Here is a 22,995-nt window from a genome sequence, read left to right as displayed (position 1 = left end):
TGCAGAGGAAAATTTCCACATCAGGTATGAGGATAAAAACCAGTTCTTTGTGGTTTGTTCTTTGAAGATGTTACCTGCTATGTGGATGTTCAAGATCCTGCTTTCCAACAACAATGGTAATTCCTGGGAGCATTCTAGGTATGGAAAAACAGGTTATGTAAAGCACAGCTCTATACAGCATGCAGATTTCACTTTAAAAATACTGGGGTGTATGCTAGTGATAATCTATGTATGGAGAGTACATCTATGTGAAGTCTTTGTTAATCCTATACTCCAAACAAAATGAAGGAAGCAATCACTATAATTGAGTATTGTCTGACAATGTTGGTGCTTATTCAGTATTTTTTCATGGTACTCTTCATCTTGACTGTGGATGTTATAAATTGACCTAAAGAATTCTCAGAAAAAAATGAGACCTAGAATGTCAGAAAGTATCTGAGCATTGTTTGAAAACCAAATATGGATAACTGAATCCAAAATAATATAATCATATAAACAAATACATAAAAGATAGTTAATATATGGTCTTGATATATTTATTGTATCTATAAAGATAATTCAATAGATAAAATTCTAGAGAATGGAAGAGGCTTCAAAATGACATAATACTGACTTTTATATGTTTGTCCCCAAAACTAATAAATCTCTCTTTTTGAGCAGTGAAATACTTGAACTCTAGTAAACTATTTCAAAAATTCAGAATTTCATTATATATATATATATAACTTAATACTATATATTTTATTATGTATATATTTCATAATACATATGCAATAGAAAAGACTATAAATGCACTATTTGGTAATACCAGATATATGACTGTAACATATCTATTTCGAGAAACAAAAATAGAAATCAATTAGACATATTCACATAGATTTTTTTTATTGATTGAAAATTCATACATGCATATTGATCATGTTTTAAAGGCCATGAAGTCAAATAGGACTTAATTATACAAGAAAGGTTTGTGACTCATAATTTTAAGGTACCATTTGATACAAGCAGTCATCTTCTAGGATCATCCAGAGAAAATACGGCCATATTCTTTTGTGTTTGGTGTGAACTATTCATCTCCCATGCTATACAAGCTATGTTTTGGTGTACTTTTAGACATTACTCATATGGCCACCTTACATGTTTAAAATGTGTCTCCAGAATTTCTGGACTTCACTCCTCAGTATTTGATTGCCATTCCACTACTGCTGTATTCTAACAGTACTGAAACTTATGGATCTACTTAAGATTTGCAGTTGTCAATTATGAAAGGTGCTAATGATTTCTGTCTGCATCATGCTTTTAAGACTAAGTGTAAGAATAAATTAGATTTACTTACGAGAATGCCTTCCTCACTTTGAAGGTTTTGTTATTACAAAAATTGCGGGGGACAAACATCTGTATTATTCACCCTGAAATTTGTCAAGTGATCATACTTACTTCCTTATAGGAAATGCGTAAGAAAAAGCATAAGGAAATACAGGGAGGTTTTATTTTAAGCAAATATACTACACTGGACTTAGTTGAACAATCGATGTGCCAGACTGGGCAAGATGAAATTGAGGAGTTATGAGTGGGCAATTTTTATATTTCTGAAGATGACACTGATCCTGGGACTGGGAGAAGTACGGGGAGAACAACTTTTTCAGCATGTGAGAAAGATGGATACAGAAAATTTTAGAGAAGAAAATCACAGGTCTAGAAGAATGGAGGTCAAAAAAACTAAAGGTTTAGACAGGAAAACAAAATGAAACAAAAACACACAATTCATCCCATTGATCCTCTGATTTCCTCTCACATGCTTTTTTGCATTTATCTTTAGTATTGTTTTTGCTATTGGTATTATTTGTTACTATTAATATTAATAATAATAGTTGAGAATTTAATATATGCATCTAATGAAATATTCATTCCTTACTATCCCCAGCAACTTTCCTTATGCCCTCACCAAAACTCCCTACCCTAACTTGATGTCTTCCTTTTTAGATATACAATGGAATTGGTAACCCCTAAAGAACCCAGGCTGCAGGCACAGAGGAGAGTCTTTAGAGCCCATGACCATCACCCATAGGTTCTGAGTTGACAATAGTGTTGTATTTCTCCTAGTGAAAAGTCAGATACCTGCTTCCCATTTTGTTCTACCCTCGTACCTGTAAGTCTTCCAAGAGAATGTTCATTCCATGCCTTCATTCGCCTGAGGTTTTGACCTTGTTAGCTCTTTAATGGCATTGTCAAGAGCTTCAGATATTTAGCTTTCCGAAGAATTTGGTCACAACACATTTTTTTTTCAGACACTGTACAAAAGTTTGGCTATTAGGGGCATTTATTTCAGAAGCATCTCCTCAGGGATCAATTGTAATTTAGGTCACTCATTGACCCCTCCTTCTTTGTTACCTTTTCTTTTCTCCCTCCCATTCTTACTCCCTTGTGTGTACCCTGAACATCTGGATTATTGAAATTTTATTAGCAGTCTCCAAGTCTTTTGCTGATATTCTAGCTTTGACTTGAGCCTTTAAAAGGATGGTAATTTAATTATATTAAGATATGGAAACCTAAACACACTGGTTAAAAATCTAGACTGAAATCCAGTTTTGGGAAAAAGCATATTTTCTACTGTCTTTAAGGAATCTCAGTCTTCCACCTAAAATAGGAAATACATGTAAATTAAAGAACAAAGTAATGGTTTCGTTGAAGTAAATGTCCCCAGGTACCCTGTCCAGATATTTGCATTATTATTAATCAATCAAACTTACACTTTTACCAATTCACTGATGGCCATTCATTCACTGTAATATTTTCCTCTTACGGATTGGGTTCTTCAAAAACAGATGCTAATGGCGCAGTTTGCAGCAAAAATTTATTAGATGAAAAATATCTAGTAAAATAAAAATGTATAAAATTGATAAGAAGAAATATTACTGAGATATAGGTTGAAATCAGGCCTTTAAAACTCCTCTTCAATTAGTGAGCACATGAGATGGCACCAAGAGGTCACAATACTGAGCACAATGGCTCTCTACAGAGTACCATTCAGTATGGATGAAAATGTGGAGACTGGATGCTGATTCCACTGAAAAGAAATCTGAACAGTATATCTAATCTTGTCAGTTGTGTCCAGTTGAATTTCTTCATAGCTGAGAATTGTGCATCATATCATATTCCCAATACTTAAGGGGTAGAGCAGGAGGATCACAAATTTAGGATCAATCTGGGATATGTGGCCTGTGCTTGTCGAGTCTGTGATGAGCTACTAGAAGGCTTGGAGAGATGGCTCAGTAGTTAAGACTGCTTACTGTTCTTCCATGGTACTCTATTTCAGTCTCGGGATCCATGTAGTATTGATAAACTATCTGTATCTCCAGATGCTAGACTATTTACATTCATATCCACAGCCAAACTGAAGTTCCCGCCTTTCACAAATCAATTTGCAGTTGAAATGTATTATCTAATAATATGTGAATGTTCACTGGATCCCTCCAACTAGATGTCACAGGAATATACGCTTGAACCTGTAATAGACAAATGATCAACAGACATTTTAAACTCAAAAATATTAATTGATCTTTCAATCCACTGACCAATTTAACAAAATAATACTATGAACAAAAAGAAAAAATTTCTCCATATTTAAATTTAGAGTCTAGTATTAAAAAAACACTTACTATTGTGGAATTTATTGTATCATAATATTGTATGAGAAAATATTGGTGTACTGAATAATATTTTAATTAGTAAGAAACTTGAAAATATACACTTATATCAATATACAATATAAAATTGCTATTGTGTAGCAGCAACATATCAATAAGTAGAAAATGAAAATGTGGCTTTAGTGTAAAATAATAGAATATAAGAACTGACAAATAGTTTATCTAAAGTCAAATTACTTAACTTGCACTTTTTAAACTTATTTATAACATTGAGTGTTTATGATTAACTGCTCAGTTATGCTTGAAGTAAAATGTATTGCCTGGTGATTTATAGGTACAATAGATTAATCACTTTTCTTCTTGTTCCCAAAGCCAGACATACAACTTAAAAGTAGAGATACTCATTTTAGCTCACAGGTTCAAGGCACAGTCCACTTGGGGTGCCTGGGGACAAAAACATGCTTGGATCTGGGTAGTTCAAGAAAGAAAGAAAAGGAATGCAAATTCAATTACCTTTACAATCTAGGACCTTAACTCTGGCACTGTTACTGGCACATTCACAATGAGTCTTCTCATCCCAGGTGAACCTCACTGAGGATGCTCTCAAAAAAATGCTCAGAAGAGTGACTCTGAGGTTATTCTTAGTCTAGTCAAGTTGACACTGAAGATTAACCATCAGTCCCCAGCATAAGATAGGCATCTAATACACAAATTATTTATACCATTATAATTACCACATTGGTGCTGGTGGCTCTGATTTGCTGTGATAAAGGTTGAAGTACTAAAATTAGACAGAGCACCAAAAGAGAAACCATCAATCTCTTACAAAAGATCAAACTTAAAGTTTTGATAACTTATCTTACAAGAAAATTTATCCACATATTTCTTTTTGTTGATTTCCTTTATAAAATATTAATCCTTTATTTTTGAGATTATGATATAATTAATTATTTTTACATTCCCTTCCCTTTGAGACTTCCCATGTGCCTCTTTCAAGATCATGACTTCTTATCATTAGTTGTCATTACACACATACATATATATATATATATGCATATGTATTCCAAAAATAAAACTTGCTCAACCTGTATAATGCTACATGTATGCATGCTTTCAAGGCTGATCATTTGGTACTAGATAACTAATTAGTGTGCTATTCCCTGGAAAAGAATATTTCTCTTTCTTAGTTGCCTGTAGTTCTTTGTGTAGTGTAGAGGCCTTGTGGTATTTGTCCCATCTACTTTATCATGTCTATTGAATAAACTTTTTTTAAAAAAAAATGTGTTGCATTCTTCTAGTTTTATTTGAAAATGTATTATAAAGTTCTTGTCAATAGGATATCTGATAACAACCACAAAAATATAACAGAAAAAGAAATGCTGTGACTTATAAAAGTTGGTACAAATAATTTTTGTACTTGAACACACAAATGAAGTTCCAAGGGAAAATATTCAAATGATTGTAATGATGGGGCAATTAAAAACCCTTCTAATGTACCAAGAAGATGACTCAGTAAATAAAGATACCTACTACCAAGTATAATAACCTGAGTTTTGTCACGTGGACCCACATGATGTAAGGAGATAACTGTATCTCCAAAGCTGTCCTCTGACCACTATACATATGTTATGGCATATGCATATACACACATTTATACATTTTGTGTATGTCTGTGTGTGTGCATGTGCACGTGCGCACACAAGTGTGTGTGTGTGTGTGTGTGTGTGTGTGTGTGAGAGAGAGAGAGAGAGAGAGAGAGAGAGAGAGAGAGAGAGAAAAGCCTATCAAGTAGGCCAACAAGAAATCCCTGGGTATCTGCTTGTTTACATCCACACAGTTGTGAATTATAAAATTATCCCACTATTGCATGATTTTACTTATGTGGAAAGAAACTCAGGTTTTCATCTGAATGAGTTACTTTTCAGTGCCATATATTTATATCTTAAGGAAAACAAATACTAAATCTCAAAAAGATACCTGTACTTACATGTTTATTGAACCAACATTCATAGTAGTAAGGGTCTAGAAAATGCACTTAGCATTTTCATAGATCATGGAAAGTATGATGTACTTCAAATGGAACATTCCTCGTCCTAAAAGAGTTAAAAATCCTGATATTGGTAAAAGCATAAATGATAGAGAATTTGTTATGCTAAGTGGAGTAAGTTAGAAAAAGAAAAACAGCTGTTCTGTGATATCATTTATATTCGGAAATATTAGAGTGGTTATCACTACAGACTGACAAATGAGAAACAAGGAAAGATATTGTTATCTGATATGTGACATAATGACTATTTTATGATATGAGATTGTTGGCCAAAATCTTTACTATTACACAAAATGTTCTAGTGACAAGTCCTTTGGTAAATAGCTCAGATCTTGGCAAGCAAGAAGTCAGTTCTGATTCATTAGGTAGTTTCTACTGTTTTAGGATCCCACAGCAATAACATAAGGAGAAGCCTTCACTTTGTGAGGTCATGTGACCCTACATACTAGTGGAAATTGATGCAAGAATTTGAGTCATAAGATGCCAGGCCCTACAAGGCTCTGACACAGAAGAGCAGCAGGTGGCAGCTGACTTCAGGGTGTCATCCCACCAGGGGGAGAATCCCTGATGGGTGAATCTCAGAGAGACAAGGCCCCAAGACCACAGACTCCAGAATGTCTTTTGCTTATGCTGTGCCTTTATATCTTTGTTGTTGCTTTTTCTGGCTTCTGGCATGGTGTAAATGGGTTTGAGGAGATCCCCACTGCCTGTAATGTGGTGTGTTTATCACGTGGAAACATCCTATTTTACTGGGATTTTTACCTGTAGATTATTATGAATATGATATCTTCTTAAACTGTACTGTATAATTAATAATTATAATAACAATAATAATAACTTTCATTTGTTTAGAGATTTGATGACAAAAAATAAAGCAAGGAAAAGTCACACAGCTAGAACCCATGAGTTTCTATTGAGGAGTCATATAGACTGTGCTTTATGTTATGGTAATGATCAAGCAAAACAGTTAAGTCCCAGTAGCCCAGCTAGCTTAAATTCTTTTAGCCTTAATCTTGGGAGGTGTGTTCACAGGTTCTGGAGTGCATTTCAGTTGAAAGTAAGCTTTGAAAATAACTTAAAGTTAGACAAAGACGTTTTGTCAAGTAGCAATGTATTTGTCAAACTAACTCAAGGTCAACGAACAAATACAAAACAGTCCAATTAGTACTGACCTACTTTTCTCACTATGGTTGGTTAGTTACTAAAGGCAATAACTAACTCCTTATAACCATTTCTGCCCTCAGTCTCCTGATACAAAAATACTACTGATGAGTGGGAAAGCACCCTAAAGATTTAAAGTAGAGCTGACTGATTCTTTTTCATATATAAAAGTTTGACTGTGTGACTCCTTTAAGATTCCTTATAGGATTATTTTTCAAGATAAGTAATAAAGTAATTGGCCCTTTCTTTATAACTGCAAAATGCAATGAAATACCTGACTGAGACTAGCTTGCTTGCCTACATGATTAACTCATAACAAGTTGTTTGGCTAGAAATGTGTGTGTGTAGAGGGAAACTGCTTGTTGGTTCCCGGCCACCCGGCTAGTTTAGACCTGAAATAACCACACAGAAACCATATTAATTAAATCACTGCTTGGCCCAATAGCTTTAGCATCTTATTGGCTAACTCTTATAATAATTTAACCCATCTCCATTATTCTGTGTAAACCACGTGGCAGTGGCTTACTGGCAAAATTTCATCATGTCTGACTCTGGCAGCAGCTCCATGGCTTCTCTCTGACTCCACCCTTCTTCCTCCCAGCATACAGCCTAGCTTTCCCCGCCTAGTTCTGTTTATCCTTGCCATAGACTCAAAGCAGTTCTTTATTCATTCACCAATAAAAGCAACACATAGAAAGAAGGACTTCTCACACCATATGTGAATTCTTGGGATAATTTGTTTTTCACCTGTACTTCATAAAATGTTTAATCACATAAGGAATATGGAAAACATGATTTTTTTACTTACATTCATTCACTTGAAAATTAGAATGTAACTACACTGTAATTCTTATATTGCCTACAAGATTTTGCTAGGGTATAGATACTGCAGAAAAAAGAATACAGTGGAAGAATAGAGAATACAAAAGGAATCCACTGAAAAAAGTGTGTCTTTTTTTCCTAACCCCCTCAGATAGAAAAGTCTAGTAAGCACAGATTCTGTGACTTTCCTTTGAACCATACACTGCTGAGGCCGAGCCCACCAGACAGTGATATTAAGATGTCACTATAGTGGCAATTGATGGCTGCCAAAGAGAAAGAGTTGGCTTTCTTTAAGGTTGTAACCCCATGAGTGGTCATCCACCTAAGAATAATGGTCAGAACTAAAGTAACTATGTGGGATTTAAGGGATGAATAAAATGAAGACTTTGAATGGGTACAGAATGGTGGTAGTGCATCTATCAATGGAAGGATGGGGAAAACAAATAAATATAACCAAAATACAATCTCAAAGAATTAATAAAGCAATTTTTAAAAAATGAATCACACTTTGTATTTGACACTTTGTGTCTTTAAAAAATGTAACAGTTGTGCTGCTCAGGAGCGATGCATGTCTTTAATCCTAGTACATGGGAGGCAGAGGCCAGGAGATCTCTGTGAGTTCGAGGCCAGCCTGGTCTACACAGCTAGTTCCGGGACAGGCTCCAAAGCTCCAGAGAAACCCTGTCTTAAAAAAAGCAATAGTTATTAAAATGAGGGAAAGTCAGTCTTTGACTTCTATGATTGTATTTGTTCCTTAATTCTAAGGAGTTTCCCCCCTTTCGAACTACAGTGTTTTTACTCCACATAAAATCTCAACTTAAGACTATCAGTCATGTTTCCTCAGTTGATATCCATAATTATGATTAGTGAGAAAAGAAAATGTGGCTTCAAGGAATATTTGCAAAGGTGAAAGGGCTTAGCTCTGTCTCAGTGATATTTTCACAGCAGCTGCTGAACTCACTTTCACTTTTGCAAAGTTAAATTGAAATTTCCTGAATGTATTGGTACTGTGGTACTAGAATTGGACCTGACTTCTCCCTGGTGTTGATATAATAACTTTTGCAAGTCATTTAAACCACAAAGAGTACTCTTTGTTTAATGTCATTCCTAAGACTTTCTTTGTCAACTTGTGTTGAGACTGATGTTTGCTCCTCAAAACCTGTCTGAACATTACAAGAGTCACTTGGGTTAAGAGGGGAGTACTGTGGACCATTGTAATACTTTACGTGTGCAGGTTCTGTGTAAGTACTAAGACAGAGATTCGTTAACAAATGGGGATTGTAAGATTATTTGGTAACTCATCTCCCCATTGAGAATTGTACCATACTCTTCTTTATGCTGAACATGCATCTTGTTCTTTAGTTGCCTCTGAAAAGCAACACTGGTATTAATATGTGAACTCACACAATGAAGTTGGAAAATTAAACATAATTGTATTCCCATGGGTGCCTCTGAACTTCCAAAGGAAATACTCAGGTAATGTGTGAAGAGACTATGGGAATTGACCCTGTACACATGAGGAGACTTCTAATTATATGTCACCTCAGAGTAGACAGCATCTAAAGGAAGTAAAGATTTCCACAGTATTTGACGTAGATGTGAAGAGTGTTAAAACGCAGTGCTGACTTTCTCTTGATCTAGTAGATATTCCTCCCATCTTTACTTCTAGTCTCTCACGAACAGAGGTATGTAATTTACTTTTGGTCATTATAGGAACGGCAGGCAATAATAAAACCAATGAAACTTACACATCAAGAAACTAAGACTTTTAGCATTTTTGAGCTTCATTGTTTCCTTTTTCTAATCCTTTAGTCCTCCCTGCATGTACACAACTGGCATACAGCACAGCTACATAACAAATTATATTATTTTGAAACTTAACTAATAGATGGAAGGTAAACTCTAGTTGACTTACTAGTTTTTAAAATATTACAATTATTAAATACTCCATCAGCAAGAAAATGAAAAAAATACTAGCTTCTTAATAATTTAACATCTGATTAAAAATGAGGAGAATTCATAGAGAAAATGTTTGACCTTGGAGTTAAGCAAGAAACAATTGTGTTGGGTAAAACACAAGAAAAATATGTGAAAGTATAAATATATGTTTATTTTAAATACCATGTAGTATTAAAAGATAAATTCCCCCAAAGACTAAAAGTATATAAGAATGATTGAAGTGAAGAGCCAGTAATGTTAATATTATCTCTATATTGAAATAATGAGCCAGTAATGTTAATGTTGTCTCTATATGGTAGCTTTCTGTTCATTGTGAGATTGAGTTTCACTTACATGCCTCCCTTCCCTTTCCTCCATGCAGATATCATTTCATCCAAGAAAAAATTACCCTATGTGCATCTCCAAATTGAGCTAGATTGAAATTTGAAGACAATTTACCTCACTATATTGAAACAAATAATATTAGATTCCATGCTAAACATAATCACAATAATGGGTAACATATGAAATAATATTTTTAAACACATAAGCACATCTCATTCAGCATTATATACTAAAGTAAAATGACCAGGGTAGGGGAAAAGAGGACTTTAAGAGAGGGGGAGATGAAATAAGCAAATATCCATGTCATGAAATATTATAATATAGCAAGCTTCTTCATAATTTATTCTTCATTCAGCACTTACTGAAACAGTAAACATATATCATTGCCCTTCTATGATTTCTCTAATAAGAGGATAAATACTTCTTTACAAGAATATAACAAAGAAGATATTTAATATTTAAATAGCAGAGAAGATATTTCACAGAAAACCAACCCTCACTTTCATGTGAATATTTTTCATAAATATTTAGGAATATGTCTTCTTCTTTCTAGAATATACCTAATAATCTTTTTTTTTTTTTGGTTTTTTGAGACAGGGTTTCTCTGTGGTTTTGGAACCTGTCCTGGAACTAGCTCTGTAGACCAGGCTGGTCTCGAACTCACAGAGATCCGCCTGCCTCTGCCTCCCGAGTGCTGGGATTAAAGGTGTGCGCCACCATCGCCCGGCTATAATTTGGAGTGTGTGCATGTCTATTATGTATGTTTGTGATGAGACGGACATGGAAAGAGAAGAAAGTGAGAGAGGTGGACCGAAAACTGGACTCTGAAATAAATCATTCACACTTAGAAAAGATATGTAGACCTCTTGGGTGTACATGAATGGATCTCCTCAGTAAAAGTCGTTATCTGAAAACCGCCAGGTGAAATTCACTCAGTCTCTGTGTGAATCTAACTGAAAGCAGAAGAAATGTTCCCAACAAGTGCTAATGGTCTAATTGAGAAGCCATATGCCCGCAGATCCTAAGACAGCATGCCCCATTTCAATAGCTCCATCTTCAGGCCCTCAATGCTGACTCTGATTGGGATTCCTGGCTTGGAGCTGGTGCAATTCTGGATTGGGATTCCTTTCTGTGGCATGTACATCATTGCTCTTTTGGGGAATTTTCTGCTCCTAGTTGTCATCAAAGTTGAGCGAAGCCTCCATGAACCCATGTACCTCTTCCTAGCAATGCTTGGAGTGAACGACATTGCTCTTAGTACTTGCATCTTACCCAAAATGCTAGGAATATTCTGGTTTCACCTTCCAAACATACACTTTGACGACTGCCTCTTGCAGATGTGGCTGATTCACACATTCCAGTGTACTGAGTCAGGCATTTTGGTTGCTATGGCAATGGACCGATATGTGACAATCTGTGATCCTCTAAGACATGCATCGATTTTTACCCAGCGACTCCTCACTCAATAGGAGTAGGAGTCACACTCCGAGCTGCCCTTTTTGTAGCTCCATGTCTCATTCTCATCAAATGAAGGCTGAATTCTTACAGGACCACAGTACTATCCCATTCATACTGTGAGCACATGCGATTGTCAAGCTGGCAGTAGAAGATGTTCAGGTCAACAAGATCTATGGTCTTTTTGTGGCTTTCAGTGTACTTGGACTGGACATAATTTTTATAACACTCTCCTACATTAGAATATTTATAACTGTCTTCAAGCTGCCTCAAAAGGAAGCAAGACTCAAAGCCTTTAACACGTGCATTGCCCACATTTGTGTCTTCTTGGAGTTTTATCTCCTGGCCTTCTTCTCCTTCTTTACACATAGGTTTGGCTTCCACATTCCATCTTACATTCACATTCTCCTGTCTAACCTTTACCTGCTTGTCCCACCTTTGCTCAATCCTATTGTTTATGGGGTGAAGACCAAACAGATTCGAGATCGAGTGTCCAGAATTTTCTGTTGTAATTTCCCTTCTTGATTTTTAGTTTATTTACTTTTGTTTCAAATGGCAAATCTCATTCAAAACCCTTAGATTTTGTTTGTACGATCTCTCTCTCTCTCTCTCTCCCTCCCTCCCCCCTCCTCTCTCTCTCTCTCTCTCTCTCTCTGTGGGGGGGCATATATATATATATATGTGTGTGTGTGTGTGTGTGTGTGTGTGTGTGTGTGTGTGTGTGTACATGTGCATGTGAAAGCCAGAGGTCAAGATACAGTCCACCTTGTTTCCTTGGCTTTTTGTTGTTGTTGCATTGTATTGTTTGAGAGTGGCTTCTGATGCTCTGGAGTTCACAATTAGACTGCTCTGGAAGGGAAGAGAATCCAAGGATTCCGGTAGTCTTCATCCATCATTTCAGCCCTTGAACTAAAGTACATGCCATCATAGTCAGCTTTGTATATAGTCTGGGGGTTAGATTTATGTTTGAGCAGCAAGTACTTAACCAGCTGAGCTACCTTGACAACTGCAAACCTTTGTTTCCGAGAGTTCCCTGTGAACAGGTACTAAGCTTTAGTTTAAGGCTTCTTTCACAACTTAAAAATAAAGAACCTGAATGCTTCTTAATTAATTATATCTCTTTCTGTTATGGTTATAATTGAAACATGATGTTAAACACATTTAGTGTTAATTTATTGCAAAAGATATTTATGAATAAACTCTTTATAGTGAACGCTTTTCAAAAAGTAACTCTACCTGGTAACATTTTTTTTAATTTATTATTATTATTATTACAAATTTTCACCTCCTCCCCTTCTCCCATTTCCCTCTCCCTCCCCCATTGCCCCTTCCTCTTCCTCTCCAGTCCAAAGAGCAGTCAGGGTTCCCTGCCCTGTGGGAAATCCAATGTCCTCCCTCCTCCATCCAGGTCTAGGAAGGTGAGGATCCCAACAGACTAGGTTCCCATAAAGCCAGTACATGGAGTAGAATCAAAACCCAGTGTCCTTGTCCTTGGCTTCTCAGTCAGCCCTCCATGTCAGCCACGTTCAGAGAGTCTGGTTTGATCACATGCTCCATCAGTCCCAGTCCAACTGGCCTTGGTGAGTTCCCATTAGATCGACCCCACCGTCACAGTGAATGGGAGCACCCCTCGCGGCCCTGACTTTCTTGCTCCTGTTCTCCCTCCTTCTGCTCTTGATTTGAACCTTAGGAGCTCAGTCCAGTGCTCCAGTGTGGGTTTCTGTCTCTATCTCCATCCATCGCCAGATGAAGGTTCTATGGTGATATGCAAGATATTCATCAGAGTGGCTATAGTATAGGGCCAGTTCAGGCGCCCTTGCCTCAGCTGCTCAAGGAACAAGCTGGGGACATCTCCTTGAACACCTGGGAACCCCTCTAGAGTCCAGTCTCTTGCCAACCCTCAAATGGCTCCCTTAATTAAGATATATACTTCCCTGCCCCCATATCCACTTCTCCTCCATCCCAACTGTCCCATTCCCTCAAGCTCTCCCCAAAGGCCTGGTAACATTTTAAATTCTACTTAAAAGTATAAGGTGGCTGTTGCAGTGGGTGTCCCCATCATGGTCTTGGCATCTTTGTTCATATTCTCACTCCTCCAACTCTTCAGCTGGACTTTCAAGCTCAGCCCAGTGCTCCACTGTGGGTCTCTGAATCTGTTTCCATCAGTTGTTGGATGAAAGTTCTATGGTGACATTTAAGATATTCATCAATCTGACTACAGGGCAAGGCCAGGTTTGCTCCACTATTGCTTAGGGCTTTAGCTGGGGTCAACCTTGTAGATTCTTGGGAATTTCTCTAGTGCCTGGTTACTTGCTTGCCCCATAATGGCTCCCTCAATCAAAATATTTCTTTCTTTGCTCTCATATCTGTCCTTCCTCCATCTTGACTATCCTATTCCCTCAAGTTCTCATCCCCTTCTTCCCTCCTCTTCCCCATCCACCCTCCCTTCTCCTCTCACTCCCATGCTCCCAATTTTGTCAGGTGGTTTTGTCTATTTTACCTTTCCAGGTGGATCTATGTATGTTTTGCTTAGGGTTCCTGAGCTAATGGGAGCCATCGATTCCAGCTACACAAGGAAGGAATCAGCCTAGGTCCAAACTAGTCCCTCTGAATGTGGGTGACAGTTGAATGGCTTTGGCAAACTGCAAGGCCACTGACAGTGGCAACAGGATTTATCCCTACTGCTTGTCCTGGCTTTCTTGGAACCCATTCTCTTTGGATAAATATGTTGCTCAGGCTAGATATAGTAGGAAAAGCCTTGGACTTTCCCCAAAGCAATGAGCCTTACCCTCTCTGAGGAGTGGATTGGAGTAGGGAAGAAAGGTAGAGGGAATGGGAGGAGGGGAGTGAGAGGGAACTGGAATTGGAATTGGCATGTAAAATGAAAAAAGGTAATTTGTTTTCTTTTTAAAAAGTAAAAATAAAAAAAATCTATAGAGGAAAAAATGATAGGAAATGTTACATTAATAGTCCACAGATAAAATAGGAGGTCCTCAAATTCAGATATTTCTGTTTGTATTTATGACATCTTCAGTGTTTTACGTATCTGGAGTAATTATTTCATTTGCATGAATGAGAACAAGGTATGTTAAAGTGTTTTAGGTTATTTTTTCTTAAAATGGGTTGCTGTAAATATTTTTGCACATGATAGAATAATGGGTTTTAGAAATATTCTAAATAAATGGTTTAAATATTATAAACAAGAGGAGAAACATCAAGAATGATCTAAGAATACAACCAACTAATAGCAAATGAAGTGTTTAATATGTAGACTAGAGGCTCTCTCATTCTGGATTATGCTTTCTTGTGATATGTTACACTGTGCTTTTGATATTGCCTAGCCATGCTTACATTCAAATGATTGATAAAAATTATATCATTTCAGACTCCTCCCCACAAAACATAGGGTTTTCATTATATAGGAAGCAATGAACATGGACTCTCTTTTGACTTACTTTTTCATTTTATTTTTTAAAGATTTATTCATTTTATTTTATTTTATGTATGCGAGTGTTTTGCCTGTAGGTATGCTTGTGTACCATGTTAGTAACTGGTACCCCATGAAAATGAAAATGTATCAGATCCCCTAAAACTGGGGTTACAGGCAGTTTTGAACCACCATATGGGAGTTGGGATTTGAAACCAGGTCTTCTAGAAGAGCAGAAAATACTCTTAACCACTGACCCATCTCTTCAGCCCTGAGGACTGTTCTTTTTTTTTAATTTATTTATTTATTAAAGATTTCTGTCTCTTCCCCGCCACCGCCTCCCATTTCCCTCCCCCTCCCCCAATTGAGTCCCCCCCACCTCAGCCCGAAAAGCAATCAGGGTTCCCTGTCCTGTGGGAAGTCCAAGGAACTCCCACCTCCATCCAGGTCTAGTAAGTTGAGCATCCAAACTGCCTAGGCTCCCACAAAGCCAGTGCGTGCAGTTCTTATGTTCAGCCATACCATCTGTTATTTATTTATTGATTTATAGTTTCATTTAGATTTATTTTTCATTTCAGAATTACCACTAAACTGTCTTTAAGTCCAATAAAATCCAGTGGCTTTAATAATGTCAAAATCTGTTTTCCTACTTGGTCATCTATTGTTCAACTGAAGGCGTTGTTCTTTTAAGGAAACGTCTTCAGATACTTACATCCCACTCACTCTCATGTGGTGTGTTCTCTGCCACACGGATTCCTTACCCTGACAGGTTATTAGTGAAATGATCTTATGCTCTAAGACTACATATTTAGTTTCTTTAAGTCATTTTTTATTTTATGTATAGTGTGTTTTGCTTACATGCATGTCTGTGTACTGCATTCATGCTTGGTGCCCACAGTGGCCAAGAGCAGGAGTCAGAGTCCCTGGAACCAGAATTACATGCAATTGATAGCCACTATAGGTGAGTTGTGACCTGAACACAAGTCCTCTGCAAGAGCAGCCAGTGCTCTTCATCTCTAGGCCTTTTCTCCAGCCACCTATATTTTTATTTTCCAGTCATTTCTCCCGGGATGTTTCACTTTGCTTTGTTTTTCAAGATTCACTGTCTTCCATAGTGTTGTCAAGCTGTGTTATATCAAGATGTGTGTGCACTTTTGTGAAAAAAATATCCAAGTGAATAAAATATTGTATCTTACTGTCACACACTTCTTATCATATAAGTGGTACTTGATAAGCAATGCCTATATTAACTCTCTCATATATGTTTCAGTGTTTGTACTTGGTATCACAGAAATCAGAAATTTAAAGGATGGAAGTCCATAAATAAAAGAGATATGCCTGTGCTGCTGGGAAAATGAATATTTAAGGAAAATGAATTCTTTTCATAACAACTTGACAGTTATAAACTGAGTATAGAAAATTAGGCAGCAATTCATAGCTGTATCTCATGATGTTAGGTCCTGAAGAAATCTAGGAAAAGTGGCTAACAGAGGAGCCTATTATCATATCAAAGTGGACACTGGCTGCCTGGTTCTTCCAGCATCTCCCAGCATTGCAGTTACCAGTTATAATGGGCTCTTCCCAGCACTTCTCCCAGTCCCTTCCCTAATCCTCTCCAGTCCCTGAATTTTTCTTCCCTTCCCCCAGCTTCTCTTTTCTATATAATCCTGCCATTTTCACTCTGCTCTTGGTTCTCTTTGCCCTCCTTGTCTCCCTCTCTTTTCTCTTCCTCTCTCACTTTCTCCCTCACCTCTTGATGCTCTATTCTATTCTGCTGGCCATGTTCAGTCTGGTCCTCTCCCTCATATATACAATACAAATCTTCTCTTCAACCATACCTGGGAGTAATCATGTCCTCATTTTCATTCATCTCTTGTATATAAAGTATATTTTAATAAAGAAACAAAATTTCATTAATATTTAATGAATTTTATTCTAACTTTGTATGATTTATAATGAATATCAGAAATGATGAAAGTACACACGTGTTTGGAAAGCCTAAATAAACTTCTCCTTAGAATAGAAGTCACAGACCTCCAATAGAACAAGCCCTGAAGCTGAGGGTTTGCATCTAAGATATCAATCAGTGAATCCTCAAAGTTTTGAGAGTGTTTTAACCTCTAAGAAGGTAAATCTAGGAAGGCAAATGTATGGTGAGCACTTCTGTGTATGTGAGTGACTGTGGAATTGTAGATGCCCAAGCTTCCTGTCACTTTTGAGCAGGGATCCTTTCCAAGCTTCACAAATAACATGCCTCATCCTCCTCTGCCATGCAATCAACATCATTGTGAGGAAGAAACCTAAACTCTGAATCCTTTGGCACAGTCCACTTCAGTGACCTTGAATTTACTGTACAGGCTACTTTTAATTTTAGGCCTCCATATTATGCACACTTTGATATCTATATTATTCTTTTCTAATTACTTAAGAACTGTCTTTAGACTGGGATAGGATCTGTTTAAGGTGTGCAATTCTAGTGCTATGCAAATAGCCATGAAAGTCTTGTGCAGTCCTCGCTGTCCATCGGTGATTCCTTCATGGCTTACACTGTCAACATTACTACTGCCTCAAGCTCATGCAGATATTCAAGCTGTGTCACAGGTCTGTGTGAAGGACTCTTATCCTACCATTAAAAACTGCACCAAGTCCTTTACCTGAGTTCTGAGTGCATCCCCAATGACCATATAATGGCTATATTTACCTACTAGAGCAGCGCTTCTTAAGTGTTTTTTCTACTTGCTAACCTTTTTCCTCAAGTGCATTCTCATCTACCTTCAGGTAGGTACATATAGGAAGTTTACTAAAGAAACATTAATGCATTAATCACAAAGAATTTTATTAACACAACTTTCTGAATTCATATAAGTTTCTTTTTTATTAAAGACTAAGGCACAATTACATACTACTGAGAAGGATGCCCTTGCTTAGATTTTATAAAATATTAAAACTTGGCTGAACATCTGATGCAAGATGTAAAGTGTCACCAGTGCTTTTCAGAACTGATCTATATTTTGATTTTACGGTCATCAAAGTGGAAAGTGCTGCTTCACATGTAGTACAAAATGGCAGAAGTGTGCTTAGAATTATTCCATAAATTGTTAAAGCTTGGGTTCTAATTCCAATGCCAAATTATTGAGCAGTTTCTTATGAAACCAGTGTCAGTTATTCCAACACTATTATTAACATCAAAATGTTTAGGTCTGGAAAGATGGCTCAGCAACCATCAAGTAGCTCACAGCCCAAGCTTCAAGGGATATGATGCCATCCTATAGGCTCCACAGGCCCCCACACATGTGCAGACACACACACACATACACACACACAAAATAAAAACAAACCTTTTTTAGAAGCTATTTTTTAAAATTACCACAAAACATTCAAACACATTAGTTACATTCTGAAGAACAGTAGTAGAAAACTATTAAAGTCCCTATTTTCTATAATTAAATCATGATATTTATATAAAAGGAGGAAAGTTTTCATATAATCCATTACATATGAAGATCTCAATTCTTGACCGAGGTATTTCAGGTAGCCTTTACTGGCCTTTCATGGTATGACCACATGCACAGTACAAGTCCCCATGCCTGGTGCTCAGTGATCACTCAGTGCTACACAGGCAGACACTCCCAGAAACTCAATGGGCTCATTGCTCATTTAATTTGGATTTCTTATTTGATCATTGCAGATTCAGAAATGTTTTACTGTTGTCAAATATTTTCAATCCCCATGCAGATATACTACCCTAGATAATACCATGACATTCAATTTAAGAATCTGTGACTAAAAAGGCAGTGGTTCAGTCCCAACACTCTGGAGGCAGAGGAAGGCAGATCTCTGTGACTTCCAGGCCAACCTAGTCTACAGAGCAAGTTCTAGGACAGTAAGAGCTATACAGAGAAACCCTGCCTTGAAAAACAAACAAACAAAAATAATCTGAACTAAAGTAAAGCATATTTTTCATGTTGGTTCCTTGTTTTAAATGTTTACACTGTGCTCCTTTCTAAAATAAATCAGTAACCTATCCCTGTTTATACAATTTAGTGGCATTGTTTCCTATTTGTCATATTAATAGGTCATATTGTCAATTTTTATTTCTTGTAAGAATCTCTAAAATGTCTTTACTATTGTATTTAATTTGCATATCAGTTCTGTCAATCTATGACCATAGTAGTACTTTCCTTTGCTATCTCAAAATATTATATCTCCATATTGCCTCAATATTACTAGTGTTTTAAACAGAGCAATATATTAAATAAATAAAAAATTAAATCAATATTTCATCTGTATTCTTTTCTGAAGGGCTCTTCACATAGATTTGAATCTTTGAGCTATATAAATTTCCATGTTTCAGAAAAATTACACTAAATGTTCTTATAGGGAAAGCATGACTGTGATTCTCTGTTGTCTCCTCCCACATTTTAAAGTGGCAATTTGCCATGTAACCTTATTTCTCTGATGACTGAAGAAAGGTTATTAGAGATATTTTACAAATTTTAATATACTAGAATCAAAACTACCATTATTACATATATTTTACTTTGAAATACGACACTAAATATATATAAATTCATTTATATTTATAGATAAAGACAAGACGATAGATGGCAATGGATAAATGTGTGTTTATATTAAATCAGAACTATAGCTGGGCTTTGTACCACATACCTTGAATCCCAGCACCTGAGAAGCAGAGGCAAATGAATCTCTGCAAGTTGAAGGCCAGTTCAGTCTACATAGCAAGCTTCTGTCTCAAAAAGAAAAAGGCAAGTAAAAACCATAACTGAGAAATCTGAAGATTCTCAATGAAATGATAAATAATTTCATCAGCAGTTTTTATAAAATTCAATATTTAAGATAAATATAGAAATACAACATTATATATAATATATCTTCTATTAAATAAAAATTTAAGAACAGAGTGACAACAAAGGTTAATACACTATTGCTGTGAAGAACACATTTCAACAGAAGTTGTATCAATGTTTTAATATTCAGAAATTTTCTTTTTTAGAAGGAGAAGACCCACTACTCGGTCACGAATCTCTTTAGTCTTAACACCATACACCAAGGGATTGACTGTGGGGGGCACTAGTAAGTACAGGATTGCAAAAATGACATGGACACTTGGAGGCACGTTCTTGCCAAAACGATGAGTCAGAAAGCTGAACAACGCAGGTGTGTAGAAAGCAAGAATGGTGCAAACATGAGCCGCACAGGTGCCCAAGGCTTTCAAGCGAGCTCTCTGGGAAGAGAGTCGGAACACTGCCTGGAGAATTTTTATATAGGATGTGCCTATGAGCCCGAGGTCAAATACTGCCACTGAAAGGGCCACTAGAATTCCATATATTCTGTTTACATAGGTGTTAGCACTGGCCACCTTCACCACAGCCATGTGCTCACAATAGGCATGGTGGATGACATATTTGGTATAGTACAGTAGCCTTTTAATGAAAAGGGGACATGGCATAATCATAAGTGTAGCTCGGCTGAGGCCAACTAGGCCTATTTTAATCACCATGGGTGTTGTCAGGGTTGATGTGTAAGACAGTGGGAGGCAAATGGCCACAAAGCGGTCAAAAGCCATGGCTACTAGAATAGCAGACTCCATGATGCAAAGTGTGTGAATGAAAAACATTTGTGTTAGACAGGCATCAAAGTTGATCCAGTGTGCACCAAACCAGAAGATGGCAAGCATCTGCAGAGAGGCAGAGCAGGTAAGACACATGTCGTTCATTGCAAGCATGCAAAGGAAGAAATACATAGGCTGGTGGAGACTTGGCTCTAACTTGACAGTGGTGATGATTATGCTGTTCCCCAGCAAGGTCAGGACAAACAGGAGACAGATAGGAATGCCGATCCAGCAGTGAAAGCTTTCCAACCCAGGAATACCAACCAGGAAGAAAGATGCAATGTGATGTGTAGCGTTGCCATCCATGTTAAACCTAGGGATGTTGCATGTTAATAATACTGTAACCGGCCAGCACGCAAACTTTCTGTAGGTAGGCTGATCTAACATCCCCATTCCATCGATCGGACCCTGTAAACTACAAACCCCACTCCACCCCCAAACCCTTTTATCCTCTGCGACCTCAGAGAAACTCTGAAACACAGGCTGAAATACACAGAGAGGACCAAGAGGTGAGAGACCTCCCACTCAGGGGGCCACCCCACTCTCTAGGTCATCCATATTGGGGCAAAACCCTGGGACCCTTCCCCTCTTGCCACAATTTGCTAGGCAGTCAGTAGGCAAGCTTCCTGCATGTAGGCTGCTCCAAAAACCCCACCACATTGATTGGACTCTATAAGCTATATGTACCACTCCATCCCCAAACCCCTTCTCTCCACACCTCCCCAAGACCTCAGAGTAACTCCGAAACACAGGCTACAACAATACAGAGGGGTCAAAGAGGTAGGCTTCTCTAACACACCCACCCCATCGATCAGATCCTATAAACTACAAATCCCACACTTACTCCAAATTCTTATATTCATCAATACCTCAGAGGAACTCGGAAGCACAGGCTGCAACTACACAGAGAGGACCAAGAAAATGAACCAAGAAAGCAGGCCAAGAGAGACCTTAGTGGCTCCAAGACATAGGCAGAGACAGAGCACACAAAGAATAGACACAGACAGCCACTGCAAGGAATGGGCCAAGAGGCAAAAACACTACCAGCACTAATTGGAGGAAGAGATGGGTAGGCGCCAAAGCAAGAATTCATTCTACATAAACAACAAGATGGTTACACTAGAAACCAGTGGTCATACAACAAGAATACTTGATCATCCTAACCCAGAAGAAGCTGAAGAAAACAATTTTAAATGTTACTTTATGAAGATGATGGAGACCCTTTAAAAGGAAATAAAAATTAACCTTATTAGAAATGGAGGAAAAGACAAACAAAAAATTGGAAGAAAACAATAAATCTCTCAAAGAAACCCAGGAAAACCAAGAAAAAATAATCAAACAGGTAAAACAAACAGTTTAAACACTTCAAGACATGAACACAGAAATAGAGGCAAAAGAAAACACAAACTGAGGAAATTTTGGATTGGAAAATCTGGGTAAATAAATGAGAACTACAGAGGCAAGCATAATCTACAGAACAAAAGAGACGGAAGAGAGAATCTGAGGTGTTGAAGAGACTATGGATTAAACAGATTCATTGATGAAGGAAAACTTTAAGTCTAACAAATTTTTAACACAAAATATCCAGGAAATCTGGGACACCATGAAAAGACCAAAGCTAAGAATAATAGGGATAGAAGAAGGAGAAGAACTCCAGCTCAAAGGCACAAATAATAAATTCAACAAAATCATAAAATAAAATTTTCCCAGCCAAAACAAGGATATTCCTATGAAGGTACAAGAAGCATACAGAACACAAAATAGACTGGAACCAAAAAAAAAGTCCCCTCACCATATAATAATTAAAATGAAAAATATACAGTATAAAGAGAGACTATTAAGAGTTGCAAAGGAAAAAGATCAAGTAACATATAAAGGCAGACTTATCAGAATTACACCCGACTTCTCAATGGAAACCATGAAAGCCAGAAGATCCTGGGCAGATGTGCTACAAACACTAAGAGACCATGGATGCAAGCAAGACCAGACTGTTATATCCAACAAGCTTTCAATCACCATCAATGAGAAAACGAGATATTTCATGACAAAACCAGATTTAAACAATACCTATCCACAAATCCAGCCCTACAGAAAGTTCTAGAAGGAAAACTCCAACACAAGGAAACTAACTGCACCCACAGGCATGCAGGCAACAGATAACCTCACACCAACAAACCCCAAAGAAGGAAAACACACAAATGCTACCATCAAAAAATAACAGGAATTAACAATCACTGATCTTAATATCTCAATATCAATGGAGTCAATTCACCTATAAAAAGACACAGGCTAAAAGAATGGATACAAAAGCAGGATCCATCCTTCTGCTGTATACAAGAAACACACCTCAACCTCAAAGACAGATATTACCTCAGAGTAAAGTGTTGGGAAAAGGTTTTTTCCAATCAGATGGACCTAAGAAACAAGTGAGTGTAGCTATCCTAATATCTAACAAAATAAACTTCAACCTAAAATCAATCAGAAGAGATGGAGAAGGACACTTTATACTCATCAGATCAAT

The 22,995-nt window shown here is 37.2% G+C and overlaps 1 protein-coding gene and 1 pseudogene across 1 annotated transcript; one reads left to right on the top strand and one right to left on the bottom strand.

The window, feature by feature from the left end:
* The first annotated feature begins 10,991 nt into the window (after positions 1 to 10,991).
* On the top strand, positions 10,992 to 11,940 carry LOC121458009 (annotated as a pseudogene).
* Positions 11,941 to 19,829: 7,889 nt separating this feature from the next.
* LOC121458082 (putative olfactory receptor 52P1) lies at positions 19,830 to 20,780 on the bottom strand. The gene has a single exon (XM_041667208.1). The coding sequence runs from the start codon at positions 20,778 to 20,780 to the stop codon at positions 19,830 to 19,832; it is 951 nt and encodes a 316-aa protein (XP_041523142.1).
* Positions 20,781 to 22,995: the final 2,215 nt, after the last annotated feature.

This window comes from Microtus oregoni, unplaced genomic scaffold, assembly GCF_018167655.1.
Source record: "Microtus oregoni isolate MIOR12 unplaced genomic scaffold, Mior012 000016F_ref0000370, whole genome shotgun sequence".
Taxonomy (NCBI): domain Eukaryota; kingdom Metazoa; phylum Chordata; class Mammalia; order Rodentia; family Cricetidae; genus Microtus; species Microtus oregoni.
Note: the sequence above shows the minus strand (reverse complement) of the source record. Positions and strands in the feature narration are given on the sequence as shown.

Excerpts from the sequence above, each read along its gene's own strand:
- LOC121458082 (XM_041667208.1), bottom strand. The coding sequence starts at position 20,780 with ATGGATGGCAACGCTACACATCACATTGCATCTTTCTTCCTGGTTGGT.